Source organism: Trachypithecus francoisi, unplaced genomic scaffold (genome assembly GCF_009764315.1).
Source record: "Trachypithecus francoisi isolate TF-2019V2 unplaced genomic scaffold, Tfra_2.0 Lachesis_group3, whole genome shotgun sequence".
Taxonomy (NCBI): Eukaryota; Metazoa; Chordata; class Mammalia; order Primates; family Cercopithecidae; genus Trachypithecus; species Trachypithecus francoisi.
Window position 1 is genome coordinate 149,537,964 of NW_022681468.1, and position 22,273 is coordinate 149,560,236.

The window sequence follows — 22,273 nt, forward strand, 5'->3', positions numbered from 1 at the left end:
CCCAGAGCTGGAGCACAGTTCAATTGAATGAATGCGCATGTTTACTTCATGTGACGCCACCAGGATGGGTAGGGTTGCTCCTGCCTGGAGAAGTTCATAGGATGGCTCAACCTTTTCCCCCATTCCCCACAACTGTGCTTACAGCCTGCTCTGTTCCTGCCACCGCTCACAGGGCCCAGGCTCACAGGGTTGCAGAAATGAGATGCTAGGCCCAATGAATCAACATACTTTATTAGATCCACTAAGTGCCAAGGGAGGGCCCTGTGCCCCAGAGCCAGGTTACAGGGCTCACCCGTAGATTCAGTCTGATCTCTCCCCATCATGCCTCTCACTTCCAGTCTGGGCTTCTAATAGGAGGGCCCCGACTTCTTCCCTCGGCCCTCCCAGTCATCTCGAATAGAGAATCTTTCCTCATTCCAGGGACACCAAAGCTCAGGAAGGGGCCTATCCATCATCAGTAGAGCCAGTCAAGCTCTCCCATCAGATGTCCTGTGGCTGGGCCCAGAAATGGGTGCCACTGCCTGTGGGACTGCCCTTCCGGGAGAACCAGGGTGTCCTCAGTGCTCTCGGCCTGCACGTGGAGGGGAGTAGGCAGATGTCTGGTGCTCTTTAAGCTCAAACGCATCATGGCCCTCTCTGTGGAACAAAGGGATACAAGTCAGGGATCCAGGCAGCCTTTGAGCCCTCCCACAGAACATTCCACCTGCACCCACCGGAAGCAGCGGGCACAGAAGAGGTCCCCGTCGCAGCCAGCGCAGCGTAGGGTGGCATCCTCATTGCAGATGCAGCACCAGGGGAGCTCCTCTTCCTCAGCCTCAGGCCTGGGGTCCACATCCTGGGCCTTCAGGGACCAGAGAGGAATAGAGGAAGTAAGGTACCCAGTGGGGTGTGGGAGCCACTGCAGGAGCAGTCAGCCAGGCAGGAAGCAAGGCTGTGGGCGGCCTGGGGTTCTGCACCTGGGGCTTTTCTCACCTCAGGCTCTGTCCTTCGGGGTTGGGTCCGGGGTCGAGAAGCCTGCTCTGCAGGGATGTTAAAGCCACTTGCCTCATCCAGGGCAGCTTCTTCAGCGAGCTGCAGACAGGGTGAAGAGGTACCACTCCCTGCTCCAGGCCCAGGCCCTCCATCTCCCACTATTTCTGTGTGCTGTGGACTTAGCTTCTCAAACTCATCTTTTTCTTTACTTGTGGCTTGTGGCTGCTGATACCCTATCTCCAGGGACCAGTGGGCGGGTCTGGGTCACAGGGACAGTGGGGGCCCAGGGAGAACTCCCAATGCGGCTCCCACACCCCACTGGGTACCTTACTTCCTCTATTCCTCTCTGGTCCTTGAAGGCGCTTCACAGTTACTGTCCAACCACAGTGGAGGTGGGGCAATGAGGCAGACATGGGACAAGGGTGGCAGGTGAGTAAGCCAGGCCCACCTGCTGCAGGACTCTCTGGATGGCTGTCTCCTCATGCTCGTCATCATCACTGTCTGGGAGGCGATAGTCCTGGAGGGTCACTTGAAGAGGGAGACGGGAACAGGGGAAGGGGGAGTGAGGGTGAGAGATTTCACATGAGTGGCTGCCCTCCTGCCTCCCAGAACTGGTTCGGTTCCCAGGGCACTTATTTCAGAGCTGAGAAGCCTCTTCAGCTACCCTGATCAGACCTGTCCCTGCCTGCCCCAGCCCTGCCATCACTGAAGCAGGCCTGAGGGCTAGGTTGGAGGTAGGAGTGGAAACCTCAGCCCCTTAATGGACTGAAGCTCCCCTGCCCTCATGGCTGCCCCTGACTCCTCCTCACCCACTGCTTTGCTCTACCACCTTCCTTGTGGCTCTGGGCTGGGCTCAGCAGATCTCTGGGCACAAATACCCCCAGCACCTGACTCAGCCCTGCCAGGGAGGCCTTGATCAAGGGACACCAGTGAGCAGCTGCTCCCCAGCCTCACCTCTCTCGGGGTCCTGTCCCCGCAGTACGGCTAGTCGCTTGGCCAGGGCCAGAATCCGTTCCTGCCTTGTGTTCTCCTCCCGCAACTCAAGTGCTGCCTCAGCCAGCAGTCTGCTCTTCTCCTCCTCCAAGGACCAGCTGGCCTGCTTCTTGGAATTAGTGCTCCCTGGGCCACCCTGGTTGAGGTCATTCTGGAGAGAGGCAACTGGAAGGGGTAATGCCATCAGAGAGGCAGAGACATCCAAAGATCTCTCCTTAGAAGCCAATGAGCCCATTTCTCAACACTTTCTTTCTCTTAAATAATTTTCTTTCTTTTTTTTTTGAGACGGAGTCTCGCTCTGTCACCGAGGCTGGAGTGCAGTGGCATGATCTCAGCTCACTGCAACCTCCGCCTCCCGGATTCAAGCAATTCTCCTGCCTCAGCCTCCTGAGTAGCTGGGATTACAGGCACGTGCCCCCATGCCCGGCTAATTTTTGTAATTTTAGTAAAGACAGGGTTTCAACATGTTGGTCTCCAACTCCTGACCTTGTGATCCACCCGCCTCGGCCTCCCAAAGTGCTGGGATTACAGGCATGAGTCATCACGCCTGGCCCTTCTCAACCCTTTCTAATCACAGATCATCAGCTTTTTGCTCAGCACTAGCGCCTATGGTTTCTATTACAAATAAAATCAGTATTCCTCCATTTTCCCAATTGTAAAAAACTAGTAATCTTAGCCATGTCTTTTCCAACCACATCCATCCCCATCTACCTGGTATTTTAACATTCTGTCCTGAGGGTGGGTGTCCTATGGTTTGAGAATCACTGCTCTAAAGGAACAAGACATGATGAGGCCAAGGTTCAGTCAGTCTCTTTGCCTTTTAGGGCAGGAATTAGCATTTCCTGGAATCAGCACAGAGAGGGCAATGAAGCCAAGAGCTTATATATCACTGGGCAGGAAGAATTTTACCAGATTAGGTGTGGCTCTGACACAGTCACCTTCAGTTTAGTGTTTCAGAGCAAGAGGTTTAAAATCACAGCTTAGGTTTAAGTCTCATCTCTGCAGCTTAATGTCTGTGTGACCTTGGTCAAGTTCCTCAAGCTCACTAGGCCTGTTTCCTCATTTATAAAAAAGAATAGTATATACCTTATAAGATATTTTTTTAAAAACAGGGTCTTGCTATGTTGCCCCAGCAAGTCTTAAACTCCCGGGTTCAAGCTATCCTCCTTCCTGCCTCTGCCTCCTTAAGTGTTTAGGATTACAGGCATGAGCCACCACACCTGGCCTCCTAAGATTATTGAGGCTATTCAATGAGATTGTGCCTCTAAAGCAGGATTTCTCAATCTTAGTTCTCTTGACACTTTGGACTGGGTAATTCTTCATTGTGATGTGCTGTCCTGTGATACAGTAGATTTAGTAGCATCCCTGGCTTCTATCCTCTAGGTGCCAGTAATATCCTGAGTTGTGACAACCAAAAAGTCTCTAAACGTTGCCACAAGTAGCCTGGGGGGCAAAATCATCCTTTGTTGAAAAACACTGCTCTGAAGCCTTCAAACAGCACTGTCCAACAGAATGTTCTATGATGATGGAAACACTCCACATCATGTTCTATATCTGTGCTGCCCAAGATGGCAGCCATGAAGCCCATGTGGCTACTGAGCATTGAGATGTGGCTGGTGCTACTAAATAGCTTCTTTCTCCTTATCAACATCATGATTGCAGAGAATATTCACTGAGTACTCACTATGAGTCAGATACCATCCCAAGCACTTACTGGATTATCTCATTTACTCCTTGTGATTTCCCTGAGGTAGGTTTTTCCATACATATCTTCATTTTACACATGAGGAAAGTGAGACTTAGGTCAAGTAACTTGTCCAGCATCACACAGCTAATACGTGGTAGAACTGGGAATCACTGTCTGATTCTAAAGCCCGTGCACTTAAACACTAGACTTACACTGGCTCCCTTTGGAGTAAGCACTCAATGAATGGTAACTCTCATAATGTTGATCACTCTCTGATTTACATTCATCTCCCAGAGGGTGGACAGCAGAGCCTCTCCAGTCTGGGGAAAGAGGTGGGGCAGATTCCTAGGGAGCCAGTGGAGGGGTTACCTGGGCCTCCTCCTTTCCAGCTTTCGATAGCCACCTCAGCTGCCAGCTGCGTTAGCAGATCCTGTGTCTGCTGGGCTTGGGTCCTGTTGTCTGGTGTGTGATGTGCCTGCCCAGACGAGGAAACCTCAGTGGAGAGCAGGGGTAGCCCAGAAGCAGTCTAGGTCAGGGATGGATGCTAAGGAGTTCTCAAAGCCCAGGGAAAGGAGAAGGATCCACGGCCCACATAATCAACTAGGTCTGGCAGTCCCCAACAGGACTGAGGGGCCACTTTTTCCTGCCCTACCCAATTGTGATGTTTGTCCCTGGTCCCCGGGTCTGGTAGCAGGCCTGAGGATCAGGAGGTAGGGGTGGGAGGCTTTGCCAACTCCTGCAAAGTACATAAATACAAAGGTTGGTGCAAAAGTAGCTGAGGTTTTTGCAATTAAAAGTAATGACAAAAACTGCAATTACTTTTGTACCACCCCAATACCTGTGTCTGGGCGTCTGCTGGGTCCTCCCCCTAGCACTCCCACTTCTCTCCTAAGCCGTAACACTCACCGGTTGTGGGGTTTGAGAAGGTAGAACTCTGCCCTGCAACGCTGCAAGTCGTGCCTCCATTTCCCGGGTGGAAGGGATGGAACCCTGACATTCACCCTTTAGCGCAGCCAGTCGTGCCTCTATCTCTTCCTGTGAGGGGACTAACTCTGCAATTGGCACAGAGGGAGCCTTGTAAGGGCCAGAGGCATCTCAGTCGCAGAAGCCCTGGACTGTGTCCTCTAGGCAACCCCATCTGCCCCTGCTCACTGGGCTTGTTCTCCTGGCGGAGTCGTGCTAGGCGCTCAGCAATCATCTGGTCTTGTCGGGTCAGTCCCTGGCTCTGGGAAGTGCTGGGCTTCTGCTTGGCTTCCAAGGCTGCCACACGCCTGGCAGGATATGAGATAGAGGCTCTTGAAGAAGGCAGAGGGGAAGAGTGAAGGCACCCACTCACTGTTTCCCATTCAAATCGAATCATTTCTGGGCACCTAGGGAGTCCTCCAGTGGGCAATCTGCTGTGCCCCTCACTCATGCCACCCTGCAGCCCAACCTGGCTGACCAGCCAGAGGGTCCAGCTGAAAGGACAAGCTATACCTAGTGCCTGTCCTGGAGAGAGGGCTGAAGAGCTGCTTTACAAGCCCAAGAGGGCAGTCAGGAGCTGGAGAGGAGAGCATTCTCCTGATTCTGTGCTCATTTCATCTAGAAGATTCGGGGAGGGTCTTTCCCTATGGCTCCCTTAGCCTTTCCCCAACCCTCTTTGTCTTTTTCTCTTCAGCACTTACTTCTTATAGTTCTGAGGTGGTGACCACTTGGAGGCATTGGCAGAAGATCCTCTACAGAGAAGAAATCTAGTGTTATAAGTCCTGCCATCCCACCAGGTAGTGCCCCCCACTCCAAACACTTCCTCGGCTGACTCTCGCCACAGAGTACAAGGCTGTGAGGGCTGGCCAGATGCCCACTGCCATACTTGACTGAACTTTCACCCATGCCTGCCTCTCACCTGGTCAGGACCTCGTGGCATTGCTTGCAGACTTTCTGTTGGGTGTTCCCAGTCCGAGGCACTGCTGCACTGAAGCTTAGGCAGCCTGAACAGAAGGCCCTGCCACAATTCTTACAGCCATACTACAAGAAACATGAAACAGGAGATCTACCTCTCACCTGCCCCTGCAGGCTGCTCCCAGGGACTCTCCAAGCACACACACAGAGAAGTCACTGAAGTTATGGCCAGCTGCCGGGAGGAGGAAGAGGAGTGGGGCCCCTAAGGCCTAGGGGTGGAGAGTAAAGCAATTCCTCGGTTTCCAGCATCTTATTCAAGCCAAATGAAGGTTTATACAAAATTCCCATGCTTTCTACCCTGTCTTCAATTCCCTGACCCAGGGGTGTAGAAGACAGATAGATAAAACCCAGTATTTCAGGCCACTGACTCTTCCACAAAGGAGAATCAGAGATAGGGCACAGCCCATGCCTCCTCTGCTCTTGCAGAGATGGAGGGAGGCTTGGCTCAGGATGGGCTAACAATAGCCTCCATTTATTAAGCACTTACTATGTACCAGGCACTAAACCCAGTACTTAACATTCATCATGTGATTTATTCCTCACAATTTACACACATTATTTTACTTAATCTTGATGCCAACCGTGATTATCCTTGTTTCGAGAGGGACAGAGAAGTTACATAACTTATCCAAACCAAGGTCACCCCCTCAGTAAGACAGCAGAGCTCAGATTTGAACCCTGACTCCAAAATCCAGGTTGGTAAACGCTACACAGTCCTGCCTTCCTATGTGATACTAATTTACTCCCTCTGGTTCCCATCATCTCTTGGTCAGAATCCCTAGCCACAGCTGTGGCAGAGGGAGCCTGCAGTTTACCAGAGGAATCTGGCAGGTCTGTGATAAGGACAGGACAGCTACCCTTCACCATGGTGCCCCTGAATCAGGAAGAAGTGGTAACTGAACTCGAGCGACCTGGAGAAGGGCGGGCTGCGGGATGGGGCAGGTTCAGAGCAGAGAGAGTAACGGGCTTGGTGTGATGGACACCGCGCTTCGGAGGAGCAGGGTGGAGAGAAAAAAACCGCCAGATGCTACACTGGGCCAACAGAAAAGAGTAGCGTTGCAAAAATGACGGCAGCGCGCTTTACAGTTTATAGGGAACTCTAAACCTAAAGGACTTCAGTGGACCCTCACATAAACTCGGAAAGCGAGGGAATGTTAGTCCCATTTTACAGAAATGGAAACTGAGGATCAATGGCTTCATCAAAACTACACAGCTTGGGAAGAGGCCGTAAGACCAAGTTTTGGACGTTAAATCCCGCGCTTTTCCCTCCTCTCCTCCCTGGCCCTGCAGCTTTCGGGGAGGGAAGACTCGCCTCCTTCTTGAAGAGGGTGAACTTGACAGCGCAGCCGTAGCACCTACTCTCCATGGTGGCTCCCAGCACCGCAGGATCTGCAGAGTTGAGGTCACGCAGGCCAAGTCCTGGGCCCCTTGTACCCTCACCCCAGTTCCGCCCTTCCCTTCCCTCCCCTGCCACGCCCTGCCCCGCCCCACACGCCCACTGGCACTGTCCGGCCGCGACCTAGAGCGGGGAATCCGGACGCTCCCCTGCAGCCAGCCTACGGCAGCGGCGGCAACGGGGGCTGCTGGGAGTCGTAGTTCATTCACGACTGCCAGCCTCCCTCAGAGTCAGTCAAGCCTGACTCAGAACACAATTCCCAGAGGGCTAGGCGCCACTCGGAGCCGGCAGTCCCCACGCGCGCTTAGACTCTTGGGAGTTGTAGTACGAATCCGTCAGGCCAGAACCATGGCAGTGACCAAGGAGCTCTTACAGATGGACCTGTACGCGCTGCTAGGCATTGAGGAGAAGGCAGCGGACAAAGAGGTGAGAATGGTGGCGAGGAAGGCTGATCCTGAGAGGTCTGGCGGCCCTTCCTGTCCTAGCGCCTCGGCCGCGGCTGGTATCCGCTCTCCAGGTTCATTCAGGTCCTGGGCGGGGAGAGAGGGTCGGCCCTATGCCCTCCGCAGCGGGCTCCCAGACATTTCCTGGACGGTCCGAGGGCCTCAAGAGGAAGCGGGGAACAGAGGGCTCTTCGCGCCGGGTAGCTGTGCTCTCCCTGTGGCTCCTGTGTGCTAGAGGCCGCGGGGTGAGGCTGCGAGGGAACGCTAGCCTCCTCTGCGCTTGCGCAGTCTCGGCCTCCGTTTCCGCTTCTGCCTTGACTGTGACAAGAGGTGCCTCATTTCAGTCTCTTCTGCGGGCTGATTTAATTCCTCCACTTAGAGCCTAGGGCGAAAGAAAAGTCAGATCTCAAGGCCTCTTCACTCCCTTTTCATGCCTTCTTGCCAGTGTGACCGATGACCCTGCTGTCTCTATTTTCTTTTCCACTCTAGCCCATTGACTCTTTTCAGGTAGCTGATGCCCTCAGCATGTGCTCGTTAGTGGGCTAAAAGCAGGAGGATCAGAAGGTTAAGGCAGACGGCCTAGAGTTCCATGCTACCTTAGGTGTTGATAAAAGATACCAGGGAGTGAAACACTGATCAAGCTGGATTTAGGATTTCTGTTATCTCCCCCGGATCATGGTGATAGTTTTAACAATATAGGAAGGAGAGGCGTTCATCAAATGCAAATTAGTGCCCAACTGAGCCGAGATCGCGCCACTGCACTCCATCCTGGGCGGCAGAGCAAGACTCTGTCTCAAAAAAAAGAAAGAAAGAAAAAAGAAAAGAAAGAAATAAAATTAGTGCCCATTAGGCCGGGTGCGGTGGCTCACACTTCTAATCCCCGCACTTTGGGAGGCCGAGGCGGGCGGATCACGAGGTCAGGAGTTCGAGACCAGCCTAGCCAATATGGTGAAACCCCGTCTCTATTAAAAATACAAAAATTAGCCAGTCGTGGTGGCACGCACCAATAGCCTCAGCTACTCGGGAGGCTGAGGCAAGAGAATCGCTGGAACCCGGGAGGCTGAGGTTGCAGTGAGCCAAGATTGTGCCACTGCACTCCAGCCTGGGTGACAGAGTGAGACTCTGTCTCAAATTAAAAAAAAAAAAAGGAAAAAAGAAAATTAGTGCCCACTATTGTCCCTGTACTTTTGGGCTGCCCTGCTCATGGGGTGAGTGAGCTTTTGAGAAGAGGAAGCTCTGGGGCAGAAAATCAGGGAGACCCAGGGGGTCCCTGAGAGATGCTGTCATCCTGCACAGATCTGTCCCCTGCAGCCGCAGTTGAAATCAGAAGTGGCCATGGGATGTCTATGAAGCATCAAAAGCATCTGCTCCACCTCTCTCATGTTTTAATATTTTAGAATTAATAATTCCTGACACCTGTATAATGCTTACTATGTCCTAGACAGTATTTTTTTTTCCTGGATTGTATTCTAAGTGCTCTACATTTGCAAATTATTATTTTTTAAATTCTTTATTTATTATTATTTTTTGAGACGGAGTCTCGCTCTGTCGCCCAGAGCTGGAGTGCAGTGGCCCGATTTCAGCTAATTGCAACTTCTGCCTCCCAGGTTCAAGTGATTCTCCTGCCTCAGCCTCCCGAGTAGCTGGGACTATAGGCATGCACCACCATGCCCGGCTAATTTTTTTTTTTTTCTTTTTTTTTTTGAGACGGAGTCTCGCTCTGTCGCCCAGGCTGGAGTGCAGTGGCCGGATCTCAGCTCACTGCAAGCTCCGCCTCCCGGGTTCACGCCATTCTCCTGCCTCAGCCTCCGGAGTAGCTAGGACTATAGGCATCCGCCACCTCGCCTGGCTAGTTTTTTGTATTTTAGTAGAGATGGGGTTTCACCGTGTTAGCCAGGATGGTCTCGATCTCCTGACCTCGTGATCCGTCCGTCTCGGCCTCCCAAAGTGCTGGGATTACAGGCTTGAGCCACCGCGCCTGGCCATTTTTTTTTTTTTTTTCCGTGATCTTCCCACCTCGACCTCCCAAAGTGCTGGGATTACAGGTGTGAGCCACCATGCCCTGCCTGCAAATTATTTAATTAGTACTTTATTACTAGTGAGAAATTATTTGAGACATTTCACCCAAGATCCGAGTGGGAAATCTGGAGGTTTTTGTTTTTTTTTTTTTTTTTTTTTTGAGATGGAGTCTCACTCTGTTGCCCAGGCTGGAGTGCAGTGGTGCAGTCTTGGCTCACTGCAACCTCTGCCTCCCAGGTTCAAGGAATTCTCCTGCCTCAGCCTCCTGAGCAGCTGGGATTACACATGTGCCACCACACCCAGCTAATTTTTGTGTTTTTTCAGAGACAGGGTTTCACCATGTTGGTCAGGCTGGTCTTGAACTCCTGACCTCAAGTGATCCACCAGCCTTGGCCTCCCAAAGTGCTGGGATTACAGGCGTGAGCTACCGTGCCCAACTGAAATCTAGAGTTTCTAACCCTGAACTTGAGAACTCCTGAGGAAGTCAGTTGGAAGCCATTCTCTATTAATTAGAGAAGTTACATAATCAGATTTTCTTTTTTTTTATTCTAGTTTTTGAGAAAAGATCTCTGTCTCATTCAGGCTAGAATGCAGTGGCATAATCACAGCTCGCTGCAGCCTCGACTTCCTGGGCTCAAGTGAACCCACCTCAGCCTCCCATGTAGCTGGACTGCAGATGTGCATCATCATGCCTGGCTAATTTGTTTTGTGTTTTTTTTTTTCCCAGAGATGGGGTCCAACTGTATTGCCCAGGCTGGTCTCAAACTCCTGGGCTCAAGTGATCCTCCTGCCTTGGTCTCCCAGAGTGCTGGGATTGCACGCGTGAGCCACTGTGCCCTGCCCATAATTGGATTTTAAAGAAAGTATTCAGCTGAATGTGATGGCTCACACCTGCAATTCCAGCACTTTAGAAGGCCAAGGTGGAAGGAATGCTTGAGGTCAGGAGTTTGAGACCAGCCTGGGAAACATAGTGAGACTCTGTCTCTCTATAGATATATAAAACAAAAAAAAAAAGCTGGGCAGGGTGTTACATGCCTGTAGTCCTCGCTACATGGAAGGCTGAGGTGGGAGGATCACTTGAGCCTGGGAAGTTGCAGTGAGCTATGATTTTGCCACTGCATTCCAGCCTGGATGACAGGGTGAGACCCTGCCTGTCTTAAAAAAGAAAAGAGAAAAGAAAAGAAAAAAGGAAAGAAAAGAAAATTCAACTCTAGTGTGCATAATGAAAATGGGTGGGGGTGGGAGGAATGGAAGAGCTGCCACTAGGGGGTCAGGTGGGGCTGGACTAGGGGGTCAGGTGGGGCTGGTGTCTAGGCGAGAGACCAAGGTCTGAGCTGGGCAATAGTGACTGGGATCCAGTTGGAACTCAGATGAGATAAGGGATATGTGTGAAGCCTCTCTATAAAGCGTAACAGGTGCTGTTCCTGCCTTTCAGTAGGAGAGGCAAGATTCGTGCATACAAGGGAGACATGGTAAGTTCCTTAAGAGGGGTACAAAGTGCTGTGGATGTTCAGTGTAGGCTGAGATTGCTTTTCGTTTGAGAGAAGGGATAAAGGAAGTAGAGAAGGTATTTGGGGCCTTGAAGAATGAGCAGAGTTTGGACATGTGGAGATGGAGGCAGGGCATTCTGAGAAAGCAAATGTATATATTAATACGTACAGTCTATTTTGGAGCATAAGTAAGTGGCGCCCTCAAAGAGGCCTTACCTGTTTTTCTTTTTCATAGCAGCCAGTTCTCCTTTCTAGCACTTATTTCCATTTGCACTTTGGATACACTGGCTAGCTTCATGGCAACAGACACTTTTTGGTAGGAAGCAAGAGAGACCTACGCTCTGGTGTCCCTCACCATGGTTTAATACCTGTCATAGCCAACCTAGGTTGCTGTCACAGGGCAACCTAGAGGATACACAAACATTTCAAGTGTATACAAGGAAGAACTCCTAAACTGCTTGTCCAAATAGCCTAGGAGTTCTCAATTTGGCCTCTACAGAAAGGCTCCAGGAACTGGGTGTAGGAACCTCTGAAAATCATGTGTGATATTTTTTATGTCTTTATTCTGGAGGAGAGGAGGATATTTTATTTTCTTTTTTTCTTTCTTTTTTTTTTTTTTTGAGTCAGGGTCTCTCCCTGTTACCCATGCTGGAGTCAATGGCATGATTACTGCTCACTGCAAACTCCTTCTTCTGGCCTCAAGCAATCCTCCCACCTCAGCCTCAAAAGTAGCTGGGACCACAGGTGTACACCACCATGCCCGGCTAATTTTTGTATTTTTGTAGAGATGGGGTTCCACTATGTTGGCCAGGTTGGTCTTGAACTCCTGGGTTCAAGCAGTCCTCCCGCCTTGGCCTCCGAAAAGTGTTGGGATTATAGGCATGAGCTACCACACCCAGCCAGAGGAGGGAATTTTAATTCAAAAAAGGTTAAAGAAGCCCTGATGGAGGCCAAGCTCCCTGTGTTACTGGGGGCGAAACTGCAGCTCAGAGAAGTTGGTTAGTGGCAGAATTGAGACTAAAACCCTGATGCCCAGCTCAGGCCTCTGCTCCTTCTACTAAGGCTCCCTGGCCCTGTCCAGCACGGTTCAGTGGTAGTGATGATCACCACTACCAAATTTAACTTGTGTTCAGACTACTTCTCTGAATCCCTAATCCATGTATCTATCTGCCTGTTTGATCCCTCCGTTTGGATGTTTCACAGCAGTCTAAATCTTACTACATCCAAAAATTGGCCAGGCGCAGTGGCTTATGTCTATAATCCCAGCACTTTGGGAGGCCCAGGCAGGCAGATCACCTGAGGTCAGGAGTTTGAGACCAGCCTGGCCAACAGGGTAAAATCCCATCTCTACTAAAAATACAAAAATTAGCTAGGGCCGGGCGCGGTGGCTCAAGCCTGTAATCCCAGCACTTTGGGAGGCTGAGGCGGGCGGATCACGAGGTCAGCAGATCGAGACCATCCTGGCTAACACGGTGAAACCCCGTCTCTACTAAAAAAAATACAAAAAACTAGCCGGGCGAGGTGGCGGGCGCCTGTAGTCCCAGCTACTCGGGAGGCTGAGGCAGGAGAATGGCGTAAATCTGGGAGGCGGAGCTTGCAGTGAGCTGAGATCCGGCCACTGCACTCCAGCCCAGGCGACAGAGCAAGACTCCACCTCAAAAAAAAAAAAAAAAATTAGCTAGATGCAGTGGCACGTGCCTGTAGTCCCAGCTACTGGGAGCTGAGGCAGGAGAATCGCCTGAACCTGGGAGGCGGAGGATGCAGTGAGCTGAGATCAAGTCACTGCACTCCAGCCTGGGTGACAGAGCTAGAATCTGTCTCAGAAAAAAAAAAATGAACTCTTTCAATTCTCTCTCCAAACCTGCTTCTTCCTTGGATTTCCCTATCTTATGGCACCACCATCCATCTATTCAAGCTAGGAACCTGGAGTCATTCTCAGTACCTCCCTGTCCTCTCACCCATGCCATCTAGAACATCACCGGGTCCTGATGAGTCAGGCTCCCAAGTAATCCTCAAACCTGTTCACCCTCTCTATCTCTACCACCACCACTCCAGCCCAGGCCCCCATCCACTCAGCTGAACGTTTCGAGGAGCCTGCCGACTTGTTTCTGCTTTCAGCCTATTCCATTCTGACCTATTGGGCCTCTCCGATTCTCCTCACAGAAAATGGAATGATCTTACTACTCCCTGAAAACCCTATTTAGCACTTTTAATAAAATACTCAATAGAATTTCTTACCCCATTCATACATTTTCCTCTGCCAGGAATACCTTCGTCCCCTTCTGCTAATCTGAGTTGCTTTTACTTGTCCTTCAGAACTCAGTTGAAATGGCATTCTCAGAGAAGCCTTGCCTATATTCTCTTTCATAGCAGCTGGTTTTTCTTTTTTCTAGCACTTATTTCAGTTTGCATTTATGTATTTATTTGTGTGATTATTTGTCTCATACCTTAATGCCCTCTGCACTCCTGCTTCTGAGGACCAGATCTGATTCAGGCTCTTCCGTAGCAGCCCCTTCCCTGGTGACTGGCACATAGTAGGTTCTCAATAAGTATTTGTTGAATGAACGAAGTAGTAGCTAAAGAGACCACTGCAACAACTTTACTTGAGAATCAGGAGACCAAGGGCAGTCACTGCCTCTCTCAGGGCCTGACTTTCCCCAAATGTAAAATGAAGGAGTAGGGCAAACTACAGTTTGAGGGGGCAAATGGCCCATGACCTTTTTTTTTTGAGACAGAGTCTCGCTGTCACCCAGGCTGGAGTGTGGTGGTGTAATCTTGGCTCACTGCAACCTCTGCCTCCCGGGTTCAAGCAATTCTATGCTTCAGTCTCCGGAATAGCTGAGATTACAGGCACCCGCCACCACACCCGGCTAATTTTTGTATTTTTAGTAGAGACGGGGTTTCACCATGTTGGCCTGGCTGATCTTGAACTCCTGACCTCGTGATCCGCCTGCCTCGGCCTCCCAAAGTGCTAGGATTACAGGCGTGAGCCACCACACTCGGCCAACTTTTTTTTTTAATGGCTTATGTGCTAAGAATGGTTTTTACATGTTTAAATTATTGTAGAAAAAAAACACAGCTCGACAACCAAAAAACAAACAACTCAGTTAATAAATGGCCAAGCCAGGAGTTTGAAGTTACAGTAAACTCTGATCATGCCACTGTGCTCCAGCCTGGGTGACAGAGTGAAACTCTGTCTGTAAAAAAATTTAAAAAAAGGAGGGTGGGGGGGGCAAAGAACCTCAATAGACATTTCTCCAAAGAAGATAATACAAATGGCCAATAAGCACATGAAAAGATGCTCGACTTCACTAGTCATTAGGTAAATGCAGATCAAAACCATTTTGAGTCTGGGTGCGATGGCTCACAGCTGTAATCCCAGCACTTTGGGAGGCAGAGGCAGGTGGATCACCTGAAGTCAGGAGTTCAAGACCAGCCTGGCCAACATGGTGAAACCCCATCTCTACTAAAAACACAAAAATTGGCCGGGCGTAGTGGCAGGCTCCTGTAGTCTCATCTACTCGAGGAGGCAGGAGAATCGCTTGAACCTGGGAGGCAGAGTTTGCAGTGAGCAGAGATCGTGCCACTGCACTCCAGCCTGGGCAACGGAGCAAGACTCCATCTCAAAAAACAAACAAACAATGTTGTCATACCACTTCACACCCATTAAGATAGCTATTATGAAGACAAAAAAAAAAAAAAGGCAAAAAACACCCCTGGTGTGATGGCTTATGGAGAGGCTAAGGTGGGAGCATTACTTGAGCCCAGGAGTTCCAGGCTACCATGTGCTATGATTGTGTCATTGCCCTCCAGCCTGGGTGACAGAGCGAGACCTTGTCTCTAAAAATAAAAAGTAAAAAGAGAGAGAGAAATAAATGTTAGTGAGGATGTAGAGAAATTGGAGCCCTGTGCATTGCTGTGGTGCAGATACTGTTAAGATGGTATGATGATTCCTCAAAAAATTAAACATAGCATTACCATATGACTCAACAATTATCATATGATTCATATGGTAATTAAATATCGAAGTAATATGATCCAGCAACAGAAACAAACACAAAACAACAAAGGAGAATATACAGCAAAGACCATATGTAGCTCCCTAAAATTTTTACTCTCTGGCCCTTTACAGAAAAATCTGCTCATCCCTGTTCAAGTTAGGGACAAGTTCCACTCTGCCTTTCTGTACACGGAAGTAGCCTTTCTGCAAATGTTCTTCCCTCATATCACAACAAACCTAGCAGGCCAGAAGTGGGCTAAACACCACCTTTCATGGGGATTTAACAATCAGCCATTCTCCTTGTTCCCCATCCAGCCCTAGAGGAGACAGGCAGGGCATGGTGTGGGTTTATTTTTGTGGGAAAGCCTTAAGTTGAGGACCTGGGTTTCGGGTGGAAGTGCTCCTGGGGAGAGGATCCGTCTCCTGCTAGAGCCTGAAGCACAAGGCGGGGCACCACGCTGCCCGAATGAAGGGTTAAGTCCTGAGTTAACGCTGTTTGCAAACCTTCAAGAGAGATTCCAAAGTAATCTCAGGAATTACCTGGGTGACTGCAGTGGCTTTCGAATCCTTTTCCTATTTCTGTTCTTGATCCTCTTCACACAGCAGCCAGAGTGAGCCTTTAGAATGTGAATCAGATTTTGTCACCTCTGGTCACAACTCCCAGTGGCTTCTCACCAGTCCTAGAATGAAATCGGAACTCCTTCCCCTGGGCCACGTAGCCCTTATTGCCTGTCCTGCACCACTCTCCCCTTTGCTCACTGTGCTCCAGCCACATCAGTCCTCCTGATATTTCCTACAACATTGTGATAAACAATATATTTAACACAAATTTTACTACTTAGCATTTTCATCCTTTTTGATTATAGGATTCAGTGGCGTTAAGTACATTTACATTGTTGTGCAGCCATCACCACCATCCATCTCTAGAACTTTTCCATCACTTCAAACTGAAACTCTGTACTCAACAAACAGTGATTCCCTGTTCCCTCCTCCCCCCAGCTACTGTGAACCACTCTTCTACTTTCTTTCTCCATATGAATTTGACTATTCTGTGAACCTCGTATAAGTGGAACCATGCCATGTTTGTCCTTTTGTGTAGGCTTATTTCGCTTAATTAACATCATGCTTTCAAGGTTCAGCCATGTTGTAGCATGTGTCAGAGCTTCCTTCCTTTTTGAGGTTGAATAATATTCCATTTTATGTATATACCACATTTCGTTTATCCATTCATCTGTCGATGAATATTTTGGTTGTTTCCAGCTTTTGACTATTGTGAATAATGCTAGTATGAATGTGGGTTAGAAACCTGTTTGAGCCAGGTGCCGTGGCTCACACCTGTAATCCCAGCACTTTGGGCGGCCAAGGCTGGTGGACTGCCTGAAGTCAGGAGTTCAAGACCAGCCTGGCCAATATGGTGAAACCCTAACTCTACTAAAAATAGAAAAACTAGCCAGGCATGGTGGTGGGTGCCTGTAATCCCAGCTACCCGGGGGGCTGAGGCAGGAGAATTGCTTGAACCCAGGAGGCGGAGGTTGCAGTGAGCCGAGATCGTGCTACTGCCCTCCAGCCTGGGCAACAGAGCGAGACTCTATCTCAAAAAAAAAAAAAAAGAAATCGGCTGGGCACTGTGGCTCACACCTGCTCACACCGAGGCAGGTGCATCGTCTAAGGTCAGGAGTTCAAGACCAACTTGGCCAGCATAGTGAAACCCCGGCTCTACTAAAAATAGAAAAATTAGCTGGGCATGGTGGTGGGCACCTGTAATCCCAGCTACTTAGGGAGGCTGAGGCAGGACAATCACTTGAACCCAGAGGCGGAGGTTGCAATGAGCCAAGATTGTGCCATTGCACTCCAGCCTGGGCAACAAGAGCGAAAGTCTGTCTCAAAAAAAAAAAAGAAAAAAAGAAAAGAAATCTGTTTGAGTTCCTACTTTATGAATTTTTTGTGGTTGTTGAAACAGGGTCTTGCTCTGTTGCCCAGGCTAGAATGAAATTGCGCAATCACAGCTCACTGCAGCCTCAACCTCCTGGGCCCAAGCCATCCTCCCGCTTCAGTCTCCTGAGTAGCTAGAACTACAGGCATGTACCACCATGCCCAGCTGATTTTTAAATTTTTTGTAGAGATGGGGTTTTGCTATGTTGCCCAGGCTGGTCTCAAACTCCTGGCCTGAAGTTATCCTTCTGCTTTGGCTTCCCAAAGTGCTGGGATTACAGGCATGAACTACGATCCCTGGCAGAGTCCCTACTCTAATTTCTTGTGCTAGTGCGGTGGTTAATGCCTGTAATCCCAGCACTTTGGGAGACTGAGGCAGGATTGCTTGAGCCTAGGAGCTTGAGATCAGCCTGAGCAAATGGCAAAACCTTGTCTCTACAAAAAAGAAAAGAAGAAATTAGCTCATTGTGGTGGCACACTTCTGTAGTCCCAGCTACTCTACTCGGGAGGCTGAGGTAGGAGCACTGCTTTAGCCCAGGAGGTCAAGGCTATAGTGAATTGAACCACTCCACTGCAGCCTTGGTGACAGAGCAAGATTGGGTCACAAAAACAAAACAGTTCCTTTGAGTGTATACCCAGAAGGAGAACTGCTAGATCATATGGTAATTCTATGTTTAATGTTTTGAGGACATACTGGCTTCCACAATGGCTGTGCCATTTAACCTTCCCACCAGCAATGCACAGGAGTTCCATTTTCTCCACATCCTTTCAACACTTAATTTTCTGTTTTCTTTGGATAATAACCATCCTAATGGGCCGGGCGCGGTGGCTCAAGCCTGTAATCCCAGCACTTTGGGAGGCCGAGACGGGCGGATCACGAGGTCAGGAGATCGAGACCATCCTGGCTAACTCGGTGAAACCCCGTCTCTACTAAAAAATCCAAAAAACTAGCTGGGCGTGGTGGCGGGCGCCTGTAGTCCCAGCTACTCGGGAGGCTGAGGCAGGAGTATGGCATAAACCCGGGAGGCGGAGCTTGCAGTGAGCCGAGATCCGGCCACTGCACTCCAGCCTGGGCGACAGAGCGAGACTCCATCTCAAAAAAAAAAAAAAACCATCCTAATAAGTGTGAAGTGGGCCTCCTGTGATTTTTTCCAGCATGCCTAACACATTCCTGATTTTCAGGGCCTTTACACATGCTAATCCTTCTGCTAGAACATTCTTTCTCTGGGCAGTTGTCTATCTCCCACACCTAATTCAGATTTCCATTCAAATATCATCTGCTTAGAGAGGCTCTTCCTGACCACCTATTTAAATGAGCTACCCCCACACCCTTATCTGCTGTATATTTCGAAGTAGATCTCACTACTACACATTATAGTACATGCCCATTTGCTTACCATTGTTCTCCCCATTAGAATGTAAAAAATCCAGGAAGGAAAGGACTTCCTCTATTTTGTTTACTACAGTGTCTCCAGCACCTAGAACAATTCCTCGCCCTTGGTAGATGCTCAATAAATCTTCGTTGAATGATTGATGAACATGCACTCTTATTTTCTTGGGCAGTAATATTTTATGACGAAGTGAAGTTATTAGACTGAGAGTAAATATATTTACAAGCTTTTGGTTTATAATGCAGAATTGCATTTCAGAAAGGTCATACTGACTTATACTCTCACCCGGTAGGTAGGAAGTTGCCCATCCCTCCACTTGCAGCCCTGACTCTAGAAAGCAGCATGCTGTGCGCTTGGTGCCTTGCCCAGAGCAGGCACACACTGAACCTATTTTATTTTATTTTATTTTAGACAGAGTCTCACTCTGTTGCCCAGGCTGGAGTGCAGTGGCGTGATCTTGGCTCACTGCAACCTCTGCCTCTCGGGTTCAAGTGATTCTCCTGCCTCAGCCTCCCAAGTAGCTGGGACTACAGGCGCTCACCACCACGCCTGGCTAATTTTTGTATTTTTAGTAGAGACGGGGTGTCACCATGTTGGCCAGGCTGGTCTTGAACTCCTGACCTTGTGATCTGCCTGCCTCGTCCTCCCAAAGTGCTGGGAGCCATCATGCCCAGCCCACACTGAACGTTTATTAAATCAAACTTGAGAGTGTTCTGCCTGGTTCTTTTTCATTTCCCTTCCTTTTCTCCATGAGTGTTTTAGAGGAGGGTTGAAACATTTCCCTTAAACAGCATTTTTATTAAGTGCCTGTTGTGTGTCAAACTCTGAGCCCGGTGCTAAGGATACAAATGTGAAGAGAAGCGGTTTTAGAGCCCCCACATCTTGTCTGTTTCCATCTTCTCTGTCTCTTGCTCCTGGGGCCCCTCATTTTGAAATGCAGAGGCTAACGTTGGCAGTTCTAGAAATTCGTGTTTTTCTTCCTTCCCTCCCTCCCTCACTTCCATCCCTGCTATCCCTTCTATCCCTTCCTCCCTGCCTTCCTTCCTTTTTTTGAGACACCATCTCCCTCTCCCGCACAGGATGGAGTGCAGGTGCGTAGTCATGGAAGCAATCCTCCCGTCTCGGCCTCCTAAAGTGTTGGGATCACAGGCATGAGCCACTGTGCCCAGCCTAGAAGTTTATGTTTTCTAATCAGTTGATGATTTCCTAGAGAGGAACTTGGTGCAGAAAATAACAGGTTTTCAAGAGAGGAGCAAGAGTCAGCTAAAAATATATATTAAAAATAAATTTACAGTGGCTCATGCCTGTAATCCTAGCATTTTGGGAGGCCGAGGCAGGGAGCTCACCTGAGGTAGGAAGTTTGAGACCAGCCTGGCTGACACGGTGAAATATCTCTACTAAAAATACAAAAAATTAGCTGGGCTTGGTGGCAGGTGCCTCTAATCCCAGCTGCTCAGGAGGCTGAGGCAGGAGAATCGCTTGAACCCGGGAGGCAGAGGTTACAGTCAGCCGAGATCACGTCACTGCACTCCAGCCTGGGTGACAGAGCAAGACTCCGTCTCAGAAAAAATAAATAAATAAATAAATAAATTTAATAAAGAGAGTAACAGTTTTTATTTTTGTTTTTTGTTTTTTTAAAGATGATCTCACTTTGTTGCCCAGGCCAAAGTGCAGTGGTGCAATCATAGCTCACTGCAGCCTTGACTTCCTGGGCTCAGGTGATCCTCCCACCTCAGCCTCCTGAGTAGCTGGGCTTACAGGTGTGCGCCACCATGCCAGGGTAATTTTTGTATTTTTTGTAGAGATGGGGTCTCACTATGTTGCCCAGGCTGGTCTTGAACTCCTGGGCTCAAGTGATCCTCTGGCCTTCGCCTCCCAAAGTGCTGGGATTACAGGCATGAGCCACTGTGTCCAGCCAAAAGTAACAGGTTTTGTTTTTTTGTTTTTTTAAAGATGATCTCACTTTGTTGCCCAGGCCAAAGTGCAGTGGTGCAATCATAGCTCACTGCAGCCTTGACTTCCTGGGCTCAGGTGATCCTCCCACCTCAGCCTCCTGAGTAGCTGGGCTTACAGGTGTGCGCCACCATGCCAGGGTAATTTTTGTATTTTTTGTAGAGATGGGGTCTCACTATGTTGCCCAGGCTGGTCTTGAACTCCTGGGCTCAAGTGATCCTCTGGCCTTCGCCTCCCAAAGTGCTGGGATTACAGGCATGAGCCACTGTGTCCAGCCAAAAGTAACAGGTTTTGTTTTTTTTGTTTTTTGAGAAGGAGTCTCACTCTGTCACCCCAGCTGGAGTGCAGTGACACAATCTCCACTTACTGCAAACTGCACCTCCTGGGTTCACACCATTCTCCTGCCTCAGCTTCCCGTGTAGCTGGGACTATAGGCGCCTGCCACTGCACCCGGCTAATTTTTGTATTTTTAGTAGAGACGGGGTTTCACCATATTGGCCAGGCTGATCTTGAACTCCTGACCTTGTGATCCGCCCTCCTTGGCCTCCCAAAGTGCTGGGATTACAGGTGTGAGCCACCGCACCCGGCCTGTTTTTCTTTTTGTTTTTCTTTTTTTTCTGAGACAGAGTCTCGTTCTTTCACCCAGGCTGGAGTGCAGTGGCACAATCTCAGCTTCCTGCAACCTCCGCTTCCCGGGTTCAAGCAGATCTCTTGCCTTAGCCTCCTGAGTAGCTAGGATTATAGGCGTGCACCACCACGCCTGGCTAATTTTTGTATTTTTAGTAGAGACGGGGTTTCACCATATTGGCCAGGCTGATCTCGAACTCCTGACCTTGTGATCCGCCCGCCTTGGCCTCCCAAAGTGCTGGGATTGAAAGTAACAGTTTTTATAACTATCTTTAACGCGTAAGGCTAAGAATTGTTGCTTGTTGCATCTACCATGTGTTGAGAATAGATGGAAATCATGATACAGATGTTGGAATTGTAAATGTGCCTTCATAATCACCTTTGTACTTATTAGCAGTTACAGTTAAGAAAGTGGACTTTGGAGTCAGATTGTCTGGATACTTGCCCCATGACCTAGTTTGTGACCTGGAGCAAATATTTAACCTCTCTGTACCTTGGTTTCCTGGTCTGCAAAACGAGGATGATGATAGTCTGTCCTTGATAGCACTGTTTTGAGGCTTGATCCATGTAAGCATTTGGCACAGTGCCTGGCACAGAGTGAGCGCTCACTATGAGTCAGTTTTTGCTGTTTTCTTTGTGAGTCCATCTTCCTTACACTGTAAGCTTGAAAGTCAAATATAAATCGTCCCCAGCTTGTGTCCTCCACCTGGACCCCTTCTTTACTCACTCCATTCCTGACACATCAGTGCTGAGTCACCTAACAGCACACCAGTGATTCTCGATTGAGGCAGTGGTCAGGGTAGGAACGTGGTGGAGGATCAAGTAGAACAAAACTGAGGATCACCAGAGTTCAACATTTAGTTCACAGCAACAAATGAATGGAGTTCATCACCATGGACAAGGTACAGTTTGAGCATAGTGGAACTTAGAGCTGAGTAAGATACCACTTCTGACTTCTGACAGCTCACACAGTTATATGCTCAGTGAACACTGAGGTACAATGAATGAGGTTCAGTAAGAGTATACAAGAAAATGCTGCAGGAATAAAGAGGAAGACATGATTTATATGACTGATGTTTTTGTGCAAGATCTTGAAGGGAGAAAAGAATATATTGCAGCAGTTAGAAGGGATCTTCGGCCAGGCGTGGTGGCTCAAGCCTGTAATCCCAGCACTTTGGGAGGCCGAGACGGGCGGATCACGAGGTCAGGAGATCGAGACCATCCTGGCTAACCTGGTGAAACCCCGTCTCTACTAAAAAATACAAAAAAAAACTAGCCGGGTGTGGTGGCGGGCACCTGTAGTCCCAGCTACTCGGGAGGCTGAGGCAGGAGAATGGCGGGAACCCGGGAGGTGGAGCTTACAGTGAGCTAAGATCCGGCCACCGCACTCCAGCCTGGGCGATAGAGCCAGACTCCGTCTCAAAAAAAAAAA

General features: G+C 49.2%; 2 protein-coding genes across 4 annotated transcripts in view; one reads left to right on the forward strand and one right to left on the reverse strand.

The window, feature by feature from the left end:
- Positions 1–210: 210 nt before the first annotated feature.
- Positions 211–7,713, reverse strand: ZFYVE19 (zinc finger FYVE-type containing 19). 2 transcript variants are annotated; one of them, XM_033190527.1, is made up of 11 exons: positions 6,903–7,713; positions 5,535–5,656; positions 5,317–5,367; positions 4,805–4,923; positions 4,559–4,704; positions 4,022–4,127; positions 1,927–2,130; positions 1,421–1,500; positions 973–1,071; positions 714–841; positions 211–636 (listed from the first exon to the last, which is right to left on the reverse strand). In XM_033190527.1, exons 1-11 carry the CDS (start codon positions 6,954–6,956, stop codon positions 558–560), a joined length of 1,188 nt encoding a protein of 395 aa, XP_033046418.1. In that variant the 5' UTR covers positions 6,957–7,713; the 3' UTR covers positions 211–557. The 2 variants fall into 2 exon arrangements, with proteins under 2 accessions (XP_033046418.1, XP_033046417.1); XM_033190526.1 differs by having other exon boundaries at positions 4,805–4,947; positions 6,903–7,263.
- The window catches only part of DNAJC17 (DnaJ heat shock protein family (Hsp40) member C17), a 44,087-nt gene continuing 29,115 nt past the window's right edge, over positions 7,302–22,273 (forward strand). For both annotated transcript variants that reach the window (XM_033190528.1, XM_033190529.1), the window contains exon 1: positions 7,302–7,412. In XM_033190528.1, coding sequence (XP_033046419.1) covers positions 7,335–7,412 — 78 coding nt within the window. In that variant the 5' untranslated portion in view covers positions 7,302–7,334. The remainder of the gene's footprint in view (positions 7,413–22,273) is intronic.

Excerpts from the sequence above, each read along its gene's own strand:
- ZFYVE19 (XM_033190526.1), bottom strand. The coding sequence starts at position 6,956 with ATGGAGAGTAGGTGCTACGGCTGCGCTGTCAAGTTCACCCTCTTCAAG. Across the intron at positions 4,948-5,316 it reads CCACCTCAGAACTATAAGAA|AGCCTCTATCTCATATCCTG; the intron begins GTAAGTGCTGAA and ends GCCTTCTTCAAG. Across the intron at positions 1,072-1,420 it reads TCCAGAGAGTCCTGCAGCAG|CTCGCTGAAGAAGCTGCCCT; the intron begins GTGGGCCTGGCT and ends CCCTGTCTGCAG.